This window comes from Zeus faber, assembly GCF_960531495.2.
Source record: "Zeus faber genome assembly, chromosome: 1".
Classification (NCBI taxonomy): domain Eukaryota; kingdom Metazoa; phylum Chordata; class Actinopteri; order Zeiformes; family Zeidae; genus Zeus; species Zeus faber.
The window spans coordinates 20,255,115-20,272,052 of record NC_137193.1 but is presented as its reverse complement, the minus strand read 5'-3'; the positions used below and the strand labels follow the sequence as shown (position 1 = coordinate 20,272,052).

The 16,938-nt window shown below is 44.5% G+C and overlaps 1 protein-coding gene across 1 annotated transcript in view; it reads right to left on the bottom strand.

The window, feature by feature from the left end:
• csmd3b (CUB and Sushi multiple domains 3b) overlaps positions 1-16,938 on the bottom strand; it is a gene marked incomplete at its 5' end in the record, with an annotated part of 405,005 nt that overhangs the window by 326,455 nt on the left and 61,612 nt on the right. The window contains one exon of the mRNA XM_080014654.1: positions 302-524. Coding sequence (XP_079870780.1) covers positions 302-524 — 223 coding nt within the window. The remainder of the gene's footprint in view (positions 1-301; positions 525-16,938) is intronic.

The following is a 16,938-nucleotide window of genomic DNA, read 5'->3' as shown; positions in this document are numbered from 1 at the left end:
AGATTTGGCCCCTTCGACGCTTTGGTTGCAGAACGCTGGAATCACATTGATTGACGGCATCGTGGAGCCATCTTGTGTTAATGTCTCATGCACGGGTGGCGTGGCTTTTGTTTCAGCTTTGGCTCAGCCATTTTAGGCAAGATTCCTGTAGCCGTAGTGTGAAGAGACCTATGAACCTGGCCATAACCTTGCTTTAACAACAATAAATGTTAACAGAACTTGCATGGGGTTTGGAAAAACTGGATGGCATGTTTTAGAAAAGAGCAAAGCTGCAAACGTGAGGCCGAGAAGATGGTCCTACCTGGTCCTGAAGTTGGACGGGTGGGGGTGTCCGTCGTACAAGGACAGGAAGTCGTACTCTTCTTCTATGGCAAACGACAGGAAGAGTAGTTGGATTCTACTCCCTTCTTCCCCAACGATGATCCACGTGCAGTTTGCCCCGTTGGGGTAGCCGTAAGGAAAGCCTGGGGATTCTATACTTCCGTTGCGGCCTTTCAATGTACCACCACAGGTATATATGAAACCTAAAAGACAGACAGAGACAGAGAGAAAGAGTTATCTGGGAATCGCACATGTGTGTAACTGGCAGCCATCAACATCGCAGTGTGTGTCCATGTCTGTTAGGGTTACGAAGAATCGGTATCGGGTCGTCTATGGATACGGAGAACGGGACTGTGGGCGTGGGAGCGTGCACGTGTGTGTCGTAGTAGGACTGATGCAGGGTGCTGAGTGAGGACCAGCCTTGGTTTGTGCGAAACACTAATTAAAGACTTCAGGGCGACCACATATCTGGAGAAATTGCTCTCTCACACACGCACGCACGCACGCACGCACGCACGCACGCACGCACGCACGCACGCACACACACACACACGTACACACACATTATTAATTACACAACCAAAATCACAAAACCCAGCGGTACTAAACTGTGGCAGGGGTACGACAGCAGCTTCTGGATCGTGGAAACTGGATGGAAACCCCCTCATCAGACACTGATACGTCTGAAGGGGGGAATATATTCTCACGTATGCACACAGCAGAGTAGCTTCAAAGAAAGTTAATGATTTCTGATGGGAGGGGTCGGGCATGAGCGCCACTCTATCTTGATAAGTTAGGCTCTTCATTTATGGCTCTGTGTGTGTCTGTGTGTGTGTGTGCGTGCGTGCGTGTGTGTGTGGTGGCGGTGGGCGGAGGAGGAAATGAGTGGAGATGGCAAGAGACGCAAAGACGATAGCCGCCACGCCTTTAGGGATCCTGCCGACGCCGCTGCTGCTTTTGCGTTTGGCTCAGAACTGTTTGCGTTGAGATCCATGGATGTCGATCACGGCTTGATCGAATGGAAACGTGCGGATTTCCATTTCACAGGCTTGAGGAGAATGTTCCGAGACTGACACTAAGAACCGTGAACGTGGAGCACCTCAGAAACCGCAGAGTTTGACGTCGTACCTATCTCGTCCAACAATAAAAGATGTAGTTGAGCTTGAACTGAGCTTTTATTTGATTCATTTGGCATGAGTGGCAAGATGTATTCATTATTTTTATGCTTTCATCCATTTTCGCCATGTGTTCACGTGAATCGCTCAGTATCTCTATCTTGAAATCCTCCAAAATTGATGGCTTTCAACCGGCTTTTCTGCCGCACTTGTTTTAATAATAACTCAGTACGATGATCTCAAGTGTAAATTGTTAATGTAAGTCTCGTCATATTTCCCTGGGCTTTTATTTAAAATCAGCAAAGCCATCTCCCTGCCGTTGATCTTAATTATCCATTCATATCGAGAGGACCACAGCCACTAGATGAAAACCTTGCACGGTCACAAAGTCAAGTTTTCTGATTGCTTTTGTGGATTCCTTAAAGGAGGCACTTGGGGGTTGAAGTTTGCCATTGAGGCGACTAAATATAATATAGTTTGAGGTTGTTGCTCGTCATTGCGGCCGGAATGTGTTTTTTAAGAGCGCAATACAGCATGTGAAGTGTGATTTGCTTATTTATTTTGATATATTCAAGTTACCAGCTGCAAGATGAGGGTAAACCAGATGTTGAAAAATGGTGTTGCAGTTATGAATGGAAACAGACAACGATAATCTTTTTTTTTCATTGATAAGGTAAGAAGAGATGAGCCACAAAATGAATTTCAATGACTGACTGGCTCAAGTCGAAATTACTATTTAATCTAGTGCGTTAACTTTGCTGTCATGTCTAAAGTATCAGGACTTTTAGGTTTAAATTGATGTCCTCTGAGCGTTGAGCTGAAATCAGGGCTCAAATCAATCAGCTCAATCATCCCTTTGCCTTCGTCTTTATGGGCCTTGTTTTGTACCATGGCAACAAGGCCACTGTGTGGCTGTAATTGACTCGAAATGAACCAAGCCAAGAGAGACAAAATATACTGTACTCATTATACACATTTATGTTTAAATGCTGATAAGCTGTCGTATTTTTTATCAAACTGTATGTTAGAAGATCAAGGATGTTTATTAAATTGCAGAAGGGAGGCCATCTTTGGGTGGGAATGTAGATCCACTAAAATTGGTCCGTCAGTACTTGCTGCTAAGAGGGTTCCAACTTGGTCATATTATTTGTATGTTGCATGACTCGTGCATGAAACATCATGCCAGCCAACTCAGCCTTACAAAACTATATGTTTGTGTATCTAGACCTTAAGGGCCCCAAACGCTGGTGCCAGGAAAACCACCCTTGATTTTACAACATGCTACAACAGCAGCAAAAGATTGTGCAAAGCACAGCAAGAAAAGCAGCTTGGGAGCAGCCATTTTGGCTCAGTCCGAAAAGAAAAAGATGCACTGGGGTCTCGTTGAGGGTGAAACTTTTATCATCAATGTTAAGGGGGGATTTATACTCTGGGAAGTGGTTCATCTGAGGTTACAGAACATGCACAGGTCTTTTGGCAGTCCTTGCAGTAGTGATGCAAGGACGGTAGTTGTTTGCATTTCTTATAATCCCACCTACACTGAGGCCACGCAGTAGCAGAGTAAAAAGCAACTATTTCAGTAGAGCAAAAAAAAAATTGTATTAGTAATAATACAATATGTCTGTGTGTTACTGACACAATTTAGTGGTCTCAGGACAGTGTGGGTGTGTTGGAATGAAGGGTGAACAGATAGGGAAAGAGGAGCATCCCCCCTCATTTAAAGCTCATCACTCAGGCAGTAGGAGGGGGAAGGAAAGAGGGAGTTCAAGGGGTATCCAGAAGAGAAGGAGGCACGGAGCAAAATGAGGAGGCAGAGGACGGAGAGATGGAGGAAAAGAGAGACGGAAAGGGGGGAGGGGGCAAAGATAGCGGGAGAGGGAGAGATTAATTATGCCAACCACCAGACCAAAACTGACAGCTGAGCGATCTCCTCACAGACACACACGCACGCACGCACGCACGCACGCACACACGTACACACACACACACACATAAATACATATCCTGATACACATACCTAAATACACACAGATATGCAACCCTTTGCTATACATCTACAGAACCCCCGTTCCAAACACACACACACACACACACACACACACACACACACACACGCACACACGCAAAAGGGTTCAGGGTGGATCATGAGTGATTGATTTATAAGACACACAGGTCACAATTGACCACATGGGCTGTAGCCTGAGAAATGACTGTGTGTGTGTGTGTGTGTGTGTGTGTGTGTGTGTGTGTGTGTGTGTGTGTGTGTGTGTGTGTGTGTGTGTACGTGTGTGTGTTTGTGTGTGTGCGTGTGTGTGTGTCTGTGTGCGTGTGTGTGTGTGTGTGTGTGTGTGTGTGTGTGTGTGTGTGTGCGTGTGCGCGTGTGTGTGTGTCTGTGTGCGTGTGTGTCTGTGCGTGTGTGTGCGTGTGTGTGTATATGTATGTGCAGTTGAAAGCCATCGCTTTTGGAGGATTTCAAGATAGAGATACTGAGCGATTCACGTGAACACATGGTGAAAATGGATGAAAGCATAAAAATAATGAATACATCTTGCCACTCATGCCAAATGAATCAAATAAAAGCTCAGTTCAAGCTCAACGATTTATTTTTCTGTTGGACGCGATAGGTACAACGTCAAACTCTGCGGTTTCTGAGGTGCTCCACGTTCACGGTTCTTAGTGTCAGTCTCGGAACATTCTACTCAAGCCTGTGAAATGGAAATCCGCACGTTTCCATTCGATCAAACCGTCATCGACATCCATGGATCTCAACGCAAACAGTTCTGAGCCAAATGCAAAAGCAGCAGCAGCGGCGGCAGCATCCCTAAAGGCTTGGCGGCTATCGTCTTTGCGTCTCTTGTCATTTGCACTCATGTCCTCCTCCCCCCACCACCACACGCAAGCACGCACACACACACACACACACACACACACACACACACACACACACACACACACACACACACACACACACACACACACACACACAGTTGCATCACCTTGACCTGACCACTTAACCTTTCACTCACTCTAACATCATGTAGTTCACTGCTCCTCATCACCTTCTCTCTCTCTCACACACACACACACACACAGTCTGACTTAACCCATCCATGCGTGATGCCTACTCAGTCCTTTTATCACTGCTATAAACATGTTAATGAACTCGCAGCACTTCAATACTTTGATAACCGACAAAAGACAAGTCTTGTATTCGTATTGAGCAAAAAAGGGGGATGAAAACAAACAACAAATACATCATTAAAAGAAAAGAAAAAAGGAAATTCAATTATTTTTAATTTAGAGACATTTCATTGGCCTTAGTGATGACCAAGACGCTGTTGGAAAGATTCTCCTACTGAGTTGGTCGTTGGGTTCCAGTCTTGCCAGGGTGGAGGCCGTTTGAAAAAAATCGCACATTATACATTGAGAGTGTGATGTTATTGTCTTTATATCTGCTTTTAGCTTTCCATTTCTATGCTTTTATATGCAACGTACACTCTCACGTCACATAGAGATATACTGTACACTAGGACTACACAGCGCTGACTTTTCCTCCCCAGCACGGGACAACAAAGCACCGGTGAGAGATGCGTTTCTCCTTCATCTTTCGGTCCTTCCCCATAGCAACAGCTGCTATCACACGCACACACCGAGTGTGAGTCTACACGGCAACGCTGCTACTGTCGCTGTGGCTCAGCTGCATCCATCATCCTGTCTACGAGTCGTCTACGAATCTCCATACCAAAAGGTGTCTCCGATGACATGATGCTGATTTTAATATTTTAATTGGCTGAACCGTCCAAGCTTTTCTCTCTCTCACACACAAACACAGAAAATCATTCACTGAATTCAGAACGGGCTGAAACGGCAGTGGACCGGAGGTGAGTGCGGGAGCGAGGGAAGAAGAGAGAAGCAAGATGGTGACTCGAGGGTCACCCGATCGAAGCTCGGGAGCGGGCGGGGATATGTGGGAGGGGACCGGATGGCTCCCTGACGCCGGCAAATCAGGCCCTCGAAAACGAAGCTCGAAGCCGGACCACAGCGGAGGATTTGTGGCTGCGCGAGGAGGTCGGGGCCGAGTCCCAGGTGGAGGGAAACCAGAAAACACGGCAGAGTGCTCGGCGCCACGCCCCGCCGCTGTCGCCACCCTCGCCCCCGTATAACAGGAGCTTAAAAACCAATAAGATGAAAATCCTCTCCTGGAATTTGACTGGGTTGGAAGTTTAATGAACCTTGGCGCTGCATTAGACTGCAGATTCTGTGTCTTCTCCGTAGTTCAACATGTCATCTGAAATGTCCCACCTTATCACACCGCGAGATAGAGGAAGAGGGAGACGGAACTAATTGTGTTGTTATCAGGCTTGTTAAGCATATTTCCAGGACATTCTGGTGGTTGTAATTTGGCTTGCTTGAGACCGTGTACCTGAAACAAGACGACATGACTAAAATTACATCAAACTCATATTATCTAGCCAGCGTAGCGAGATTATTTGACGTTTTCAAATCAGCTCGACAATAGAGAACACCGACAGAAATCCAATTCGAGGTTTGTGATTCGCCACAGTGGACCCTGTGATCAATATGGCTGTTCTCACATTCCTCAGACAGCTAAATGAAGAAACTGTGAAATGACACTATTCTTCAATTGAATGGGACCCCTCAAGGACTGCTGGGCATCCCTACGCATGACCATCGCTTTGCACCAGACATTTCTATGTGTGTGTGTGTGTGTGTGTGTGTGTGTGTGTGTGTGTGTGTACGCAGATAAACAATAGAACATACCACTTTCATATTCAACCAAAAAATCCAATCTTAAGAAAACTGTTATTTGAATTCCATCTACTACTTTCTTTATTTCTCTGTCTGTCTCTCTGTCTATCTCTCTCTCTCTCTCTGTCTCTCTCTCTCTCTCTCTCTCTGTCTTTCTCTCTCTCTCTCTCTCTTGCACGCACCCTCTCTTCTTTATGTCTTTCTATCTATCTCCTGGGACCCCACTAATACTCAATTCGCTTAAAGGTCCATTCCGTCTGATCTCAGTGAATCTCGTTTATGATTACAGAATGGCTTTCCCAGTGGGGTAAACTGACCAATCAAATGCGAGCAGTAAGACAAACTGCCCAATCAGTATTCAGATCACAGCGCAGCCTAAGCTCCAGGGGTAAAATGGGATGTGTGAGCCAATGAGTGTGAATCGGTGTGTGCTATCAGTGTGTGCGTGTGTGCGTGTGTGTGTGTGTGTGTGTGAGTGTGTGTGTGTGTGTGGGGGGGGGGGAGGGCTTAGTTAATTAATGTAATAATAAATGAACCGTCTCTGTCTGTGGAAAATGATTGCATCTCTTAATTCCACTCTGGGAGTTATTGGTGAAGAGAAAGACAGGAGATAGGGAGGGAGAGAGGGAGGGGGTGGCAGAACAGGAGCGAGCTGAACAGAGAAACTGGAGAAAAGTGGAGACAGAGGAGAAGAGAAAGGGCAGAGAGGCAGTGGAAGGAGAGGAGGAACACAATGGGGCATGAGACGAAGAAAGCGTAAGCACGCTGGAAAAGTCCCATCGCCCCCCGCTGCTGTCAGGAACACTTGTCAGCCAAGAATTAGACTGCACCCTGCTGCCACTCACTGACAGCTGGCCAGCAGTGGAGACTGTACCCTGGGGTGGTAAGGGCTAAATAAGGTATATGCCTGGAAGAAGAGAGGGAGCAAACATAGCTACCTGAAAATCCATTTATAACACTGCCACTCAGTCACAGAAGGTTATAGTGGAGGGGCGTCTCACCTGTCTATCGTCATGGCAATGCAACGTATATATATATATATATATATAATTTACTGTATATATATTTGTTGCACTGCCATGATATATACTGATATATACTGCCAATATATACACAGTATATTACTACACAGTATATATATATATATATATATATATATATATATACATTAAAACCACTGACAGGTGAAGTGAATAACATTGCTCATCTTGTTCCAATGGCACCTGTCAAGGGGTGGCATATATTAGGCAGCAAGTGAACAGTCAGTTCTTGAAGTTGATGTGTTGGAAGCGGGAAAAATGGTCAAGCATTAGGATCTGAGCGACTTTGACAAGGGACAAATTGTGACGGCTAGATGACTGGGTCAGAGCATCCAAAACGACAGGTCTTGTGGGGTGTTCCTGGTAAGCAGTGGTTAGTACCTACCAAAAGTGGTCCAAGGAAGGACAACCGGTGAACCGGTGACAGGGTCATGGGCGCCCAAGGCTCATTGATGCACGTGGGGAGTGAAGTCTGGTCCGTCTGATCTGATCCCAGCAGAAGAGCTACTGTACCACAAAATGTTGAAAAGTTAATGCTGCTATGATAGAAAGGTGTCAGAACACACAGTGCATCACAGCTTGTTGTGTATGAGGCTGTGTAGCCACAGAGTGGTCAGAGTGCCCAATATTCACCCCTGTCCACCGCCGGAAGCACCTACAATGGGAAAGTGCGCATCAGAACTGGACCATGGAGCAATGGAAGAAGGTGGCCTGGCCTGATAAATTCCGTCTTTTTTTACATCATGTGGATGACTAGGTTGTGCTGGTACAACAAGCCCGATCCATGGGGGAACCACCTCGCACGTCCAGGAATTAAAGGATTTGCTGCGTCTTGGTGCCAGATACCACAGGACACCTTCAGAGGTCTTGTGGAGTCCATGCCTCGATGGGTCAGAGCTGTTTAGGCAGGTGGTGTTAATGTTGTGGCTGACCGTGTTATATATTAGGGCTGTCAAAGTTAGGCGTTAACGCAAATTAATTTTAAGGCCACCAATTTTTTTGACACATTAACGCACGTTCTGTTAACTTGAGCATTTGCCAGACCCGTATATAAGATGGCGGCGGCAGGTGTTGTGTTTGTAGCCTCGTGATATGGAAGACCATCAACAGGGATAATAGTTTACTGTTTCACTTAAACGTGGCTAACCGACAACACTCTGGACGTTAATGTGGATTTACCTGGATTCACTACTGTGAGAGTGGACAGGGACGTTCCTCCAGTATAGGGTAAACATGGCCGCCTTGCCCGATTGTTCGGAGTGAGAGCAGCTGTCCCCCTGAATAAACTGAAGAAAGCCACGGTTTCAGGACAATAATGTCATTTATTTGGGTTGTTAATTGATTTCCAATAAACATTTGCTTAAAGCAAGCATAGTTTTCTGCTTCCAAGTTGATAAGTGTATTCAACACATGAAAAATATCTCTTTAAGCTACAATTTGAACCGATAAAAAATTTTAAACAATTTTAATCGATTGACCACCCTAATATATATACAAACTCAGTATAATTCATCAAATCTTCCTCACTACTCAAGACATTGAGCCAATGAATGTACTCATTTGGGCATTCCTGTTGTAAAATTATGTGTTCAGAACCATGGACAGCTCCTGTTGCTCAGAGGCCTAAGTTTACTGAGCACCCTTCGATTGAAGATGGAGGAGGAAGATTGTTTTTTTTCGTGGTGAAATCTAACCAGTCACCATGACGACCATCTAACAAGTCACCAACCAGACTTTTCACTCTGTGAGCCCCAGAGTGAGGTTAAAGTGTGGTGTAGGGTGTGGACGTAGAGGAGTGGACTGTTTTGAGCTTGGTCGATTAGTTGAATGATCATTTCTGTACGATCTTTCCTTAAAGTAATGTAGTCAGGTTTCAGTGAAGCCAGTGGCCTATCGCCTACATTGCTCAAGGGCATGCGGGGCGGCTACACTATGTCTTTTGTTATGGGGAAAAAAATGCAGCGCGCTGTCAAAGCTATTAGGCCCAATTTAAAAGGGGCGATATGGGGTGTGACGCACAAAAAACTTGACAGTAATTTACAACACTGCAACTCTGCACCCTCCTTTTAACTGGAGTTACAAGGTTTCTGTGAAGCACCAGACAATACTGAGATTAAAATGGAAACCGGTGCGGTGCCAGACTGTAAGCGAGTTGTAGAGTCGTAGATTTACTCTTGAAGCAATTTACAACGATGAAGGGCTTCTGGAATGATGGCCGGTAGTTTTATGCCCTCATGTGAAATTATATCTTCTCTCAGTAAAAATGAGAAGCACTGTAAATTGAGCCACGCTGTCTGGATTTATTAGAACTCAATACGATTTTACCCCATTGCTGTTTTATTGTAAGTGCTATTTCCTTTTGTTAGGAATCTCAAACAAAATAGAGGACATCCTTTAAGGCTGACTTACTGAACTTAAGGTAGTGTTTTCTGTCATCATGTCAGTGTAGGAGACTTCCAATCATATGCCACCGTTGCTTTCTTATGACGACATCATTCAAACTGGAATGCATGTGAGAGGTGAAGTAGGAATACCAACAATACAACACCACTTACTTCCACAACAACCAATTATTGTTAATCCAAGAAAAAAAGCAGCAAGCAGAATGGGCTGGCATTATCTTTTTTTAAATACAAAATTCTTAGAAAGTAGGTCAGCAAGCTTAGCTAGTTGTGCTCAGAAAATTTGGTTGTGAATCCTGCCGTGTGTGCTTGAGAGACACAGAGAGAGAGAGAGAGAGAGAGAGAGAGAGAGAGAGGTTAGTAATAATGAAAACATGGCGGTAAATATGTGGAAATTCAACCTCAGAGCTGATCATTTTGTTTAGAGCGAGAGAATCCAAATGTGAAAGAGAGCGAGACAGTTATTCTAATGTCTAAAGGGCTTAGTATTGATTTCTGTCCACCTAGTGATCATCCAGATTCATCTAACGAGCCAGACACACAAAGTATATAGGCAGATAAAAACTCCCACTGAAAGACACAGTACTCAGCATAGAGGCCCGACGGAGCGGGAGAGAGAGAAAGATAGTTGCTGTCTGAGAAGGTTCATTTTGATTTGTGTCATCAAGTGTCATCAACACACACACACACACACACACACACACACACACACACACACACACACACACACACACACACACACACACACGATTTTAGATCTACAGACATACATCCCTTCTTCAGCCTCTTTCCATCATCCCATCTTACAACCAGCTGCTATTAGTGGTGTGTAATATTGTAAAATTCGATTTTTTTTTTTATGGTATCAAACAAATTGCATTGATAGCGTTCAGTATCCAGTATAAGGCGTTTGATACCAAAGTTAAACACTAAACAGATTCATCTCTTTAGCATCAGTGAGCCAAAATGAATCTTTTTATACAGTAACAGTCAAGTAGCCAAGCGACCTTAAACAATAGGAAAGTCAATGTAGTTGTATTGGTACCGGTATTGCAATCTTTTCAAAGACGCGTAGACAAAAATGATGATGGGGTGTGAGCCACTACGAGGGGTTATCCCTGCAATCACCTGTAATAGATATCGAGAAAAAAATAAATTTAGGTACGCTCCTTAATGCATTCTTTGAATGGACACAAAATGGCTGACGCAAAGTGGACACGGTGGGAAGCTGTGATATGAGACGTAATTCGATTGGGCTGCATCATAGCTTATGCATTCAGGTCCATACTGCATATGGTTGCAGCTATTTAAAATGCACAGCTATAAAGTGGGCCAGCCTGTAATTGCTTGTCATGGTGAAACACTGTATAAATCAATCAGCGCGCTGCTGTCAGACAAGCACTAACATACACGGATCACATGCGTTGTGTTTTAACGGAGTCATTTTCCCTTTTTTACAATTACCCTGCTTGTTTCTGAGAAGAATAAAAAAAACGCAAACCCTGAGTGCTGCTTGCGACAGCGATGAACAACAGAACAACCAACGTTGACAGTAGAACGAGTGCTCTCGAATGTCGGTGGGTGTGTGCGTGTCAAGCCAAGTGAGGACCGAAGAATGCATTGTTCTGATGCTCACCAGGATGTAAGCAAATGGTTATGTACTGCATGTGGTTCATAAACATATCATTGGGGCGGTGTGTGTAAGCAACACCATGTACAGGCAGAAACGGATGCTCCCTCTCCCTCTCTCCCCCCTCCCTTTCTCATTCACATCTTCATTAAGTTGTTGTGAGGAAAGGCAGGGGCAGACATTGGGAAAGACAAGTGTTCAGTGGCCGCGTTTTATAACTATAACAAGCAAACAAACATTCATACCAATGCGCTGTGACTCACATATAGAATAACACCTAAACAGTGAAGTGCGCACACACACACACAAACTCATTATGACAAGATTGTGTAAAAGGATTGATTGCGCGACACAGATACACTGCACAGGTCATTCTATCGGTTGACAGTCGCCAACGGCAGCAAACTGGTGGTAAGCTGCCAGTCTATGCCACATCTTCATCTGTCAAAGGGCATTGATCCTCTCTGTCCCGCTTTTCTTATTTTCTATTTATTTTGTTGCCAACGATATTGTGCGAAGGTCTTTTGGTTTGGTTTGTTTATTGCCTCGAGAACTGTGTAAATAAATCCTCACTGATGGGCTTATCATTTGGTGACACTGTTTTCTTGTACTTGGATCGAGTGAACATTACAGTTCTAGATATTAAATTCAATCAGTCATTCAATCCAATGATCTCCAGCATCGCGCATCCTGGTTTTCATCAAACAACTCTCTTCATTGGTTGAGCAGTGTGTACAGGGGCATTATCATCCTGGAATATGGGAACATCATGGGGGACCAATTTTGACACCATAGGATGCATTTTGTCTTTGAAAATGGCCTCATAGTCGTTGGCTGTCATGTGGCGTCAAAAGCAATTACTGGACCCAATGATCCCTACGAGATGGCTGCCCATACCACTGCCAGGTTTGACACCGTGTGTTTGTGCAGCCTTAGAATTTTTTCTCAAACAGAACGCCGTAAATAGGGTGAAAGATGGCTCACATGACCATGTGATTATGAAATCCTTACAGGTTATGCCTGCTTGGATAAAAGCATTTCCCGAATGGTATAGCACTGCTATGCACTCCAGCTTTGTGAAGCTCGCAGCATAGTTTTTCGTCTTGTTACTTTGTCAGTCTAACCCTGTTCGTCCATTGAGTCTCTTTGCTGACGCTGTCACGCCTGCAAGCCTCCTAGCCCCACGAGGAGCCGCTTGTCTGTTCGTCATTTATCATGGACAGGTCGACCCGGCGCTAACCCCTTCCTGGTCCTGGCGCCACTCCTTCCTCCTGCACCGTCCCACACACCTGAGGTTCACCACTCATCAAGCCTGCGGTGCTCATTCCCCGCCCTTCCCTCCACTCATCGCCACATCGTCAGCTTTTCTAACTCGGTTGGTGCCGCTCGTGGCTCCTCCTAAGTTCTGAGAATTCCTGTCCTGCCCCCTTCAAGCCTGGCCCCCTGTCCACCCATCTGGAACCTGGATCCCTCCTTCCTCGTCAACGCCGTCCCTGTCCTGTCTGGCCTCGTCCCGTCCGGTAGTCCCGCCTTCCAGGACCCGTCCGCCGATCCAGCCCGACTGGGTTTCACCCTCCGTCACGCCCAGTGTCGCTCACTAAATCTCTGTTGTTAAACCCCGTCTTCCAGCAGTCTCTGTGTCGTGCGTTTGAGTCCCCCTAGCCCTGGTTCTAACAGGTGCATTTTTCCATATCTGGCACATTAAATAATCATGCATTTTTCGCGTACGGGGCACTTCCTACAATTCGGATGCCAACTTTTTTGCCTGTTTGGAAGGATTATGTTAATTTGCTTTTAAAGTGCACATATCCAAGTCCTATGCCTCTGTTATGGTTATAACATACTGCTTATTGGCAATCAATCTATTCTGTATGATTCAACATTGCAGCTGAATGTGTAAATGTGACGTAGTTACTTCAAAGTTAAACTGATTTATCATGAGGTGTTTCTGTTAATTTGCCCAGCCCCTATATACGACCATATGGCTCCTCCTCTCATTAGGCTGTGCAGAGAAAATGTATTCACATCTGGGAGTTCTCATCAGCGGCCGAATAATCATTAGGTCATATAATTACCTCACTCCTTACTGGGCTGAAAATGATCAAGCTCCAGTGTAACAGCAATGAACTCCATCACACTGGGGTACAAATGGTTAAATATCACACGTTCAAAATACAGATAAAAAATTTGTTGTAAGAGTTTTGTCTTGAAAAAGAACAGCAGTGAATCAATCTTTTTGGGGTTATGCAAGTCTAGATACAACAGACACTTCAAAAACACATCTAACAATCCTTCAATCTGGCAACGTTGACACCACAACGACAAGAGTTTGGATTTGCCATCAGCAAAACATCATTAGTACGCTGATGTACTGTGCTCACTGAATCATATTGTTTTAACTTGCTGTGTGTGAAATGAAGGTAAATCAAAGAGGACAGTTTGTATTCAGTCATCTAGGTCTCGTCAGTGCATCACAAATAAAATGACTGTGATCTGTAATGAATGTAAGCAGAACCCCCTTTAAAACCAAGGCCACTCCAAGTCAAGCTAAATATTTCCCGTGATTTCAGACTTCAGTCCTGTACAGAGGAGGTTAACGGCGATGGAGTGACACGGGGGCCGAGTGAACGGCTGCAGCTCAGCAACCTCAAAGCCGGCACAGCAGAGCACTGCCGAGTGCGGCTAAAACAAACTTTCCATGTCTTTTGTTCCCGAGCTCCGTTCTAACCCAGCTGTTGATTTTTAATGGCTTTCAAGAGTTTGTTATTTGGGAAACTGTGAAATGTGAACGATGGAGATGCTCAGTGACATGGCGTCAGCATCTGGAGCTTCACTTATCTGAGTCGCCGACAGAGGGCGACACTGAGCGATAGTACATGGCAGAGATGTTAATCCGAACCATAATAGGCTCAAGTTCAAGTTCAAGAGATTATTTGTCACATACATACACATACAGTCGTACATATATGCAGTGAAATGTCATGACACCCGGTGATTACGCACAAGCTCTATAAGCTCAAAAAAATACTCTAATGTGCGCACGCGGTGCCCGCGCAGGCGGCCGCAAGGGCCGGTGCCACAATCGCGATTTTGGGTTCTATAATTATATAATAGAATTAATTGTCTGTGTTGTATTAAATATAAATATAAATCCTCCTAAATGAAACTTTACCACAACTTACCTCCAGTACTTACCTCAAATCCTCCAAGTGTTCACATCGTGTCTTGGTCAGGACGTCCCACTAGCTGAGGGATGTTTATTGTCTTCACCATGATAATAATAATGGTAGATGGTAAAAAGTCAGCCAGATTTGACTCTCTAGTCTCAGTCTTTCCCTGTGTCTGTCCCATTTCTTTAACTTGACTGTCTGATGGTTTAGGGTTAGGGGGCACGGGCAGACTTCCTTAGAATCTTGCCCCGTTAAGACCTTTGAGGCTGTAACTGTGATTAAGGGCTGCACAAATACATAGAATTGCCTTAACTCTCTAGTCAATATGATAGGTCAATTCAAAATGAACACGGAGTGAACAAAGACCAACACACCAAGCCAAGATACACTTCAATTCGGTTCAATTCAAAAAACATTATTTATCCCCGAGGGGCAAGTCTTGAGGCAGGCATAGTCAAAAAAGAACGGGAACAGAAACAGGACAACAACAATCCATTACAGACAGACAGTGACAACATGGCAGAGACAGTACGTGACAAAATAGCAGTGACCATGTAGTCAAACTGTCAAATGTCCAGCAGTAATAATAAATAATAAATTGTCTTAAAATGCCAGAGAGTGGTGGCCGGCATAATGGGTGGGGGGTGGGGGTGCTGTGATCGGTGGCAGACCAATAGGCGTTTGTGTGTGTGTGCGTGTGCGTGTGTGTGTGGGTGTGTGCATGTGCGTGTGTGTGTGTGTGTGTGTGCGCCTGCGCGGAGATTATTTCCCTCCTTACTTGAGCCGCCGTGTTTGCGCTAGTGATTTGCCAGGATAACTGTCTTGGTCTTCCCAGATGTATGGATAAGCCCTCAGGACTTATTCACCTTTTAAATGAAGACCCTCACTACTTTTCATGTAAATAACATGTAAATAAAGACAGGAGCGATTCATTAACTACTCATTCATGACATTTTGCACAAAGTGGTACAACCTTTGAGTTTAGGTTTTCCTTGAATTAAATGTCCAAACAACAGCTATGGTACTTCACATACGTTCTTATAATCCAATCTAACTGTCCATTTGAAGTCAACTACTGTAAATCAAGTACGGCATAGTGGTCAGTACAGTTGTGGGAAATATTCCACGGTGTTAAGGAAAGAAAATTATCCGGATGCCTGGTGCAAGCCCCGGCAAATTCTCTATATCTATTGTCCTGGATGTTTTCCCACACTCTTATGCAGGGTCACACCACCGGCCACACCCACGGACTTCTGTGCCTCTGCCGTTTTGTGGGTGTGTCGACTCAAAATCGAGTGGCTGTTGTGGGCACGTCAAACATTTTCAACCTCTCTCCCTTTCCATATTTAATATACATTATAAAGATAGATTGGGCTGTGTGTATATTTAATGTACTTTTAGTGTACATTAAATAATGTAAATAACCTTGCCATCTGTCCCTCAGAATAAAGAATTGTTGAATTGTCCTTGTTGGAGAAACATAAACTGGTGTGTTCCTTATTTAATCGATGGTTTAAGGGACGTTTTTCATTTTAAAAAACTGCCTAATCAGGAACATTACGCAGTGTTGAAACCTGCTCAACTTCCCCTCTCGCCCTGAAGCTGTCAGCTCATCGCTGGTCGGCACTCCGCCCTCTGAAGCCGAGCTCCGTTTGAAATGAAATTGCAGCCTGTCGTTTTGCAGTCGGGTCGCACCGGGTGCGACCAGATCGTAATTCAACCCCAGGAACCTTGAAACAAAGTGTGCTGCAATGATCCGGTTGGGACCTGTAACAGGCACCTCTCAGAGGAGAACGGGCATTTTCACCAAGCTACATTAGCCTCTCTGCTGCCGAGAGGGGTCATCACTTAAGTCCCATAATCTTGGAAAGACAGTCATTTTGTGCACCCAGAGGCCAAGGTTTACTTAGTCAGATCTTAAAAACCTCAGAAGGCCCTGGTTTAATCACACCTTGACCAGGAAGGAGTAAGACCAAATTAGATACCTCTTAAAATATGCTGTTTCTGTGAAACGAGTGAATGGGCAGGTCTCTCCACTCTGGTTACCCATCTTTCACTTAAGATCCGGTGAAGATGTCACCCAGCCATTGTGCGGCGTTAAAATGGTGAAGGGACAGATGCTGGTACATCGAAATTATGTTTAATGCATGAGTTGAAAGTGCGAAAGCTTGTAATTCTACACTCAAAAAGTCCAATGGTGAAATCTCCTCTAAAAATAATAGAAATATAACCCTTTTAGGATCACAATGAGCATCGTCATAAAGAACCATATATTGTAATTATTGGTTTTGTATTCTCATCACCACTTGAAAATGAAATAGCAAAATGAACTACTGGCTCATTTCTATCATTGGTTGTTTTGAAATAAATGTACTTTTATCTTTATCTCAATGTCTTTGGTTTCAGAGCGACATTGACCGATCTAACTACATCCTAATTCTTGTCCTGTTATCTTAATTCTGGTCAGTCTTGGGGAAACTATTATCAAGT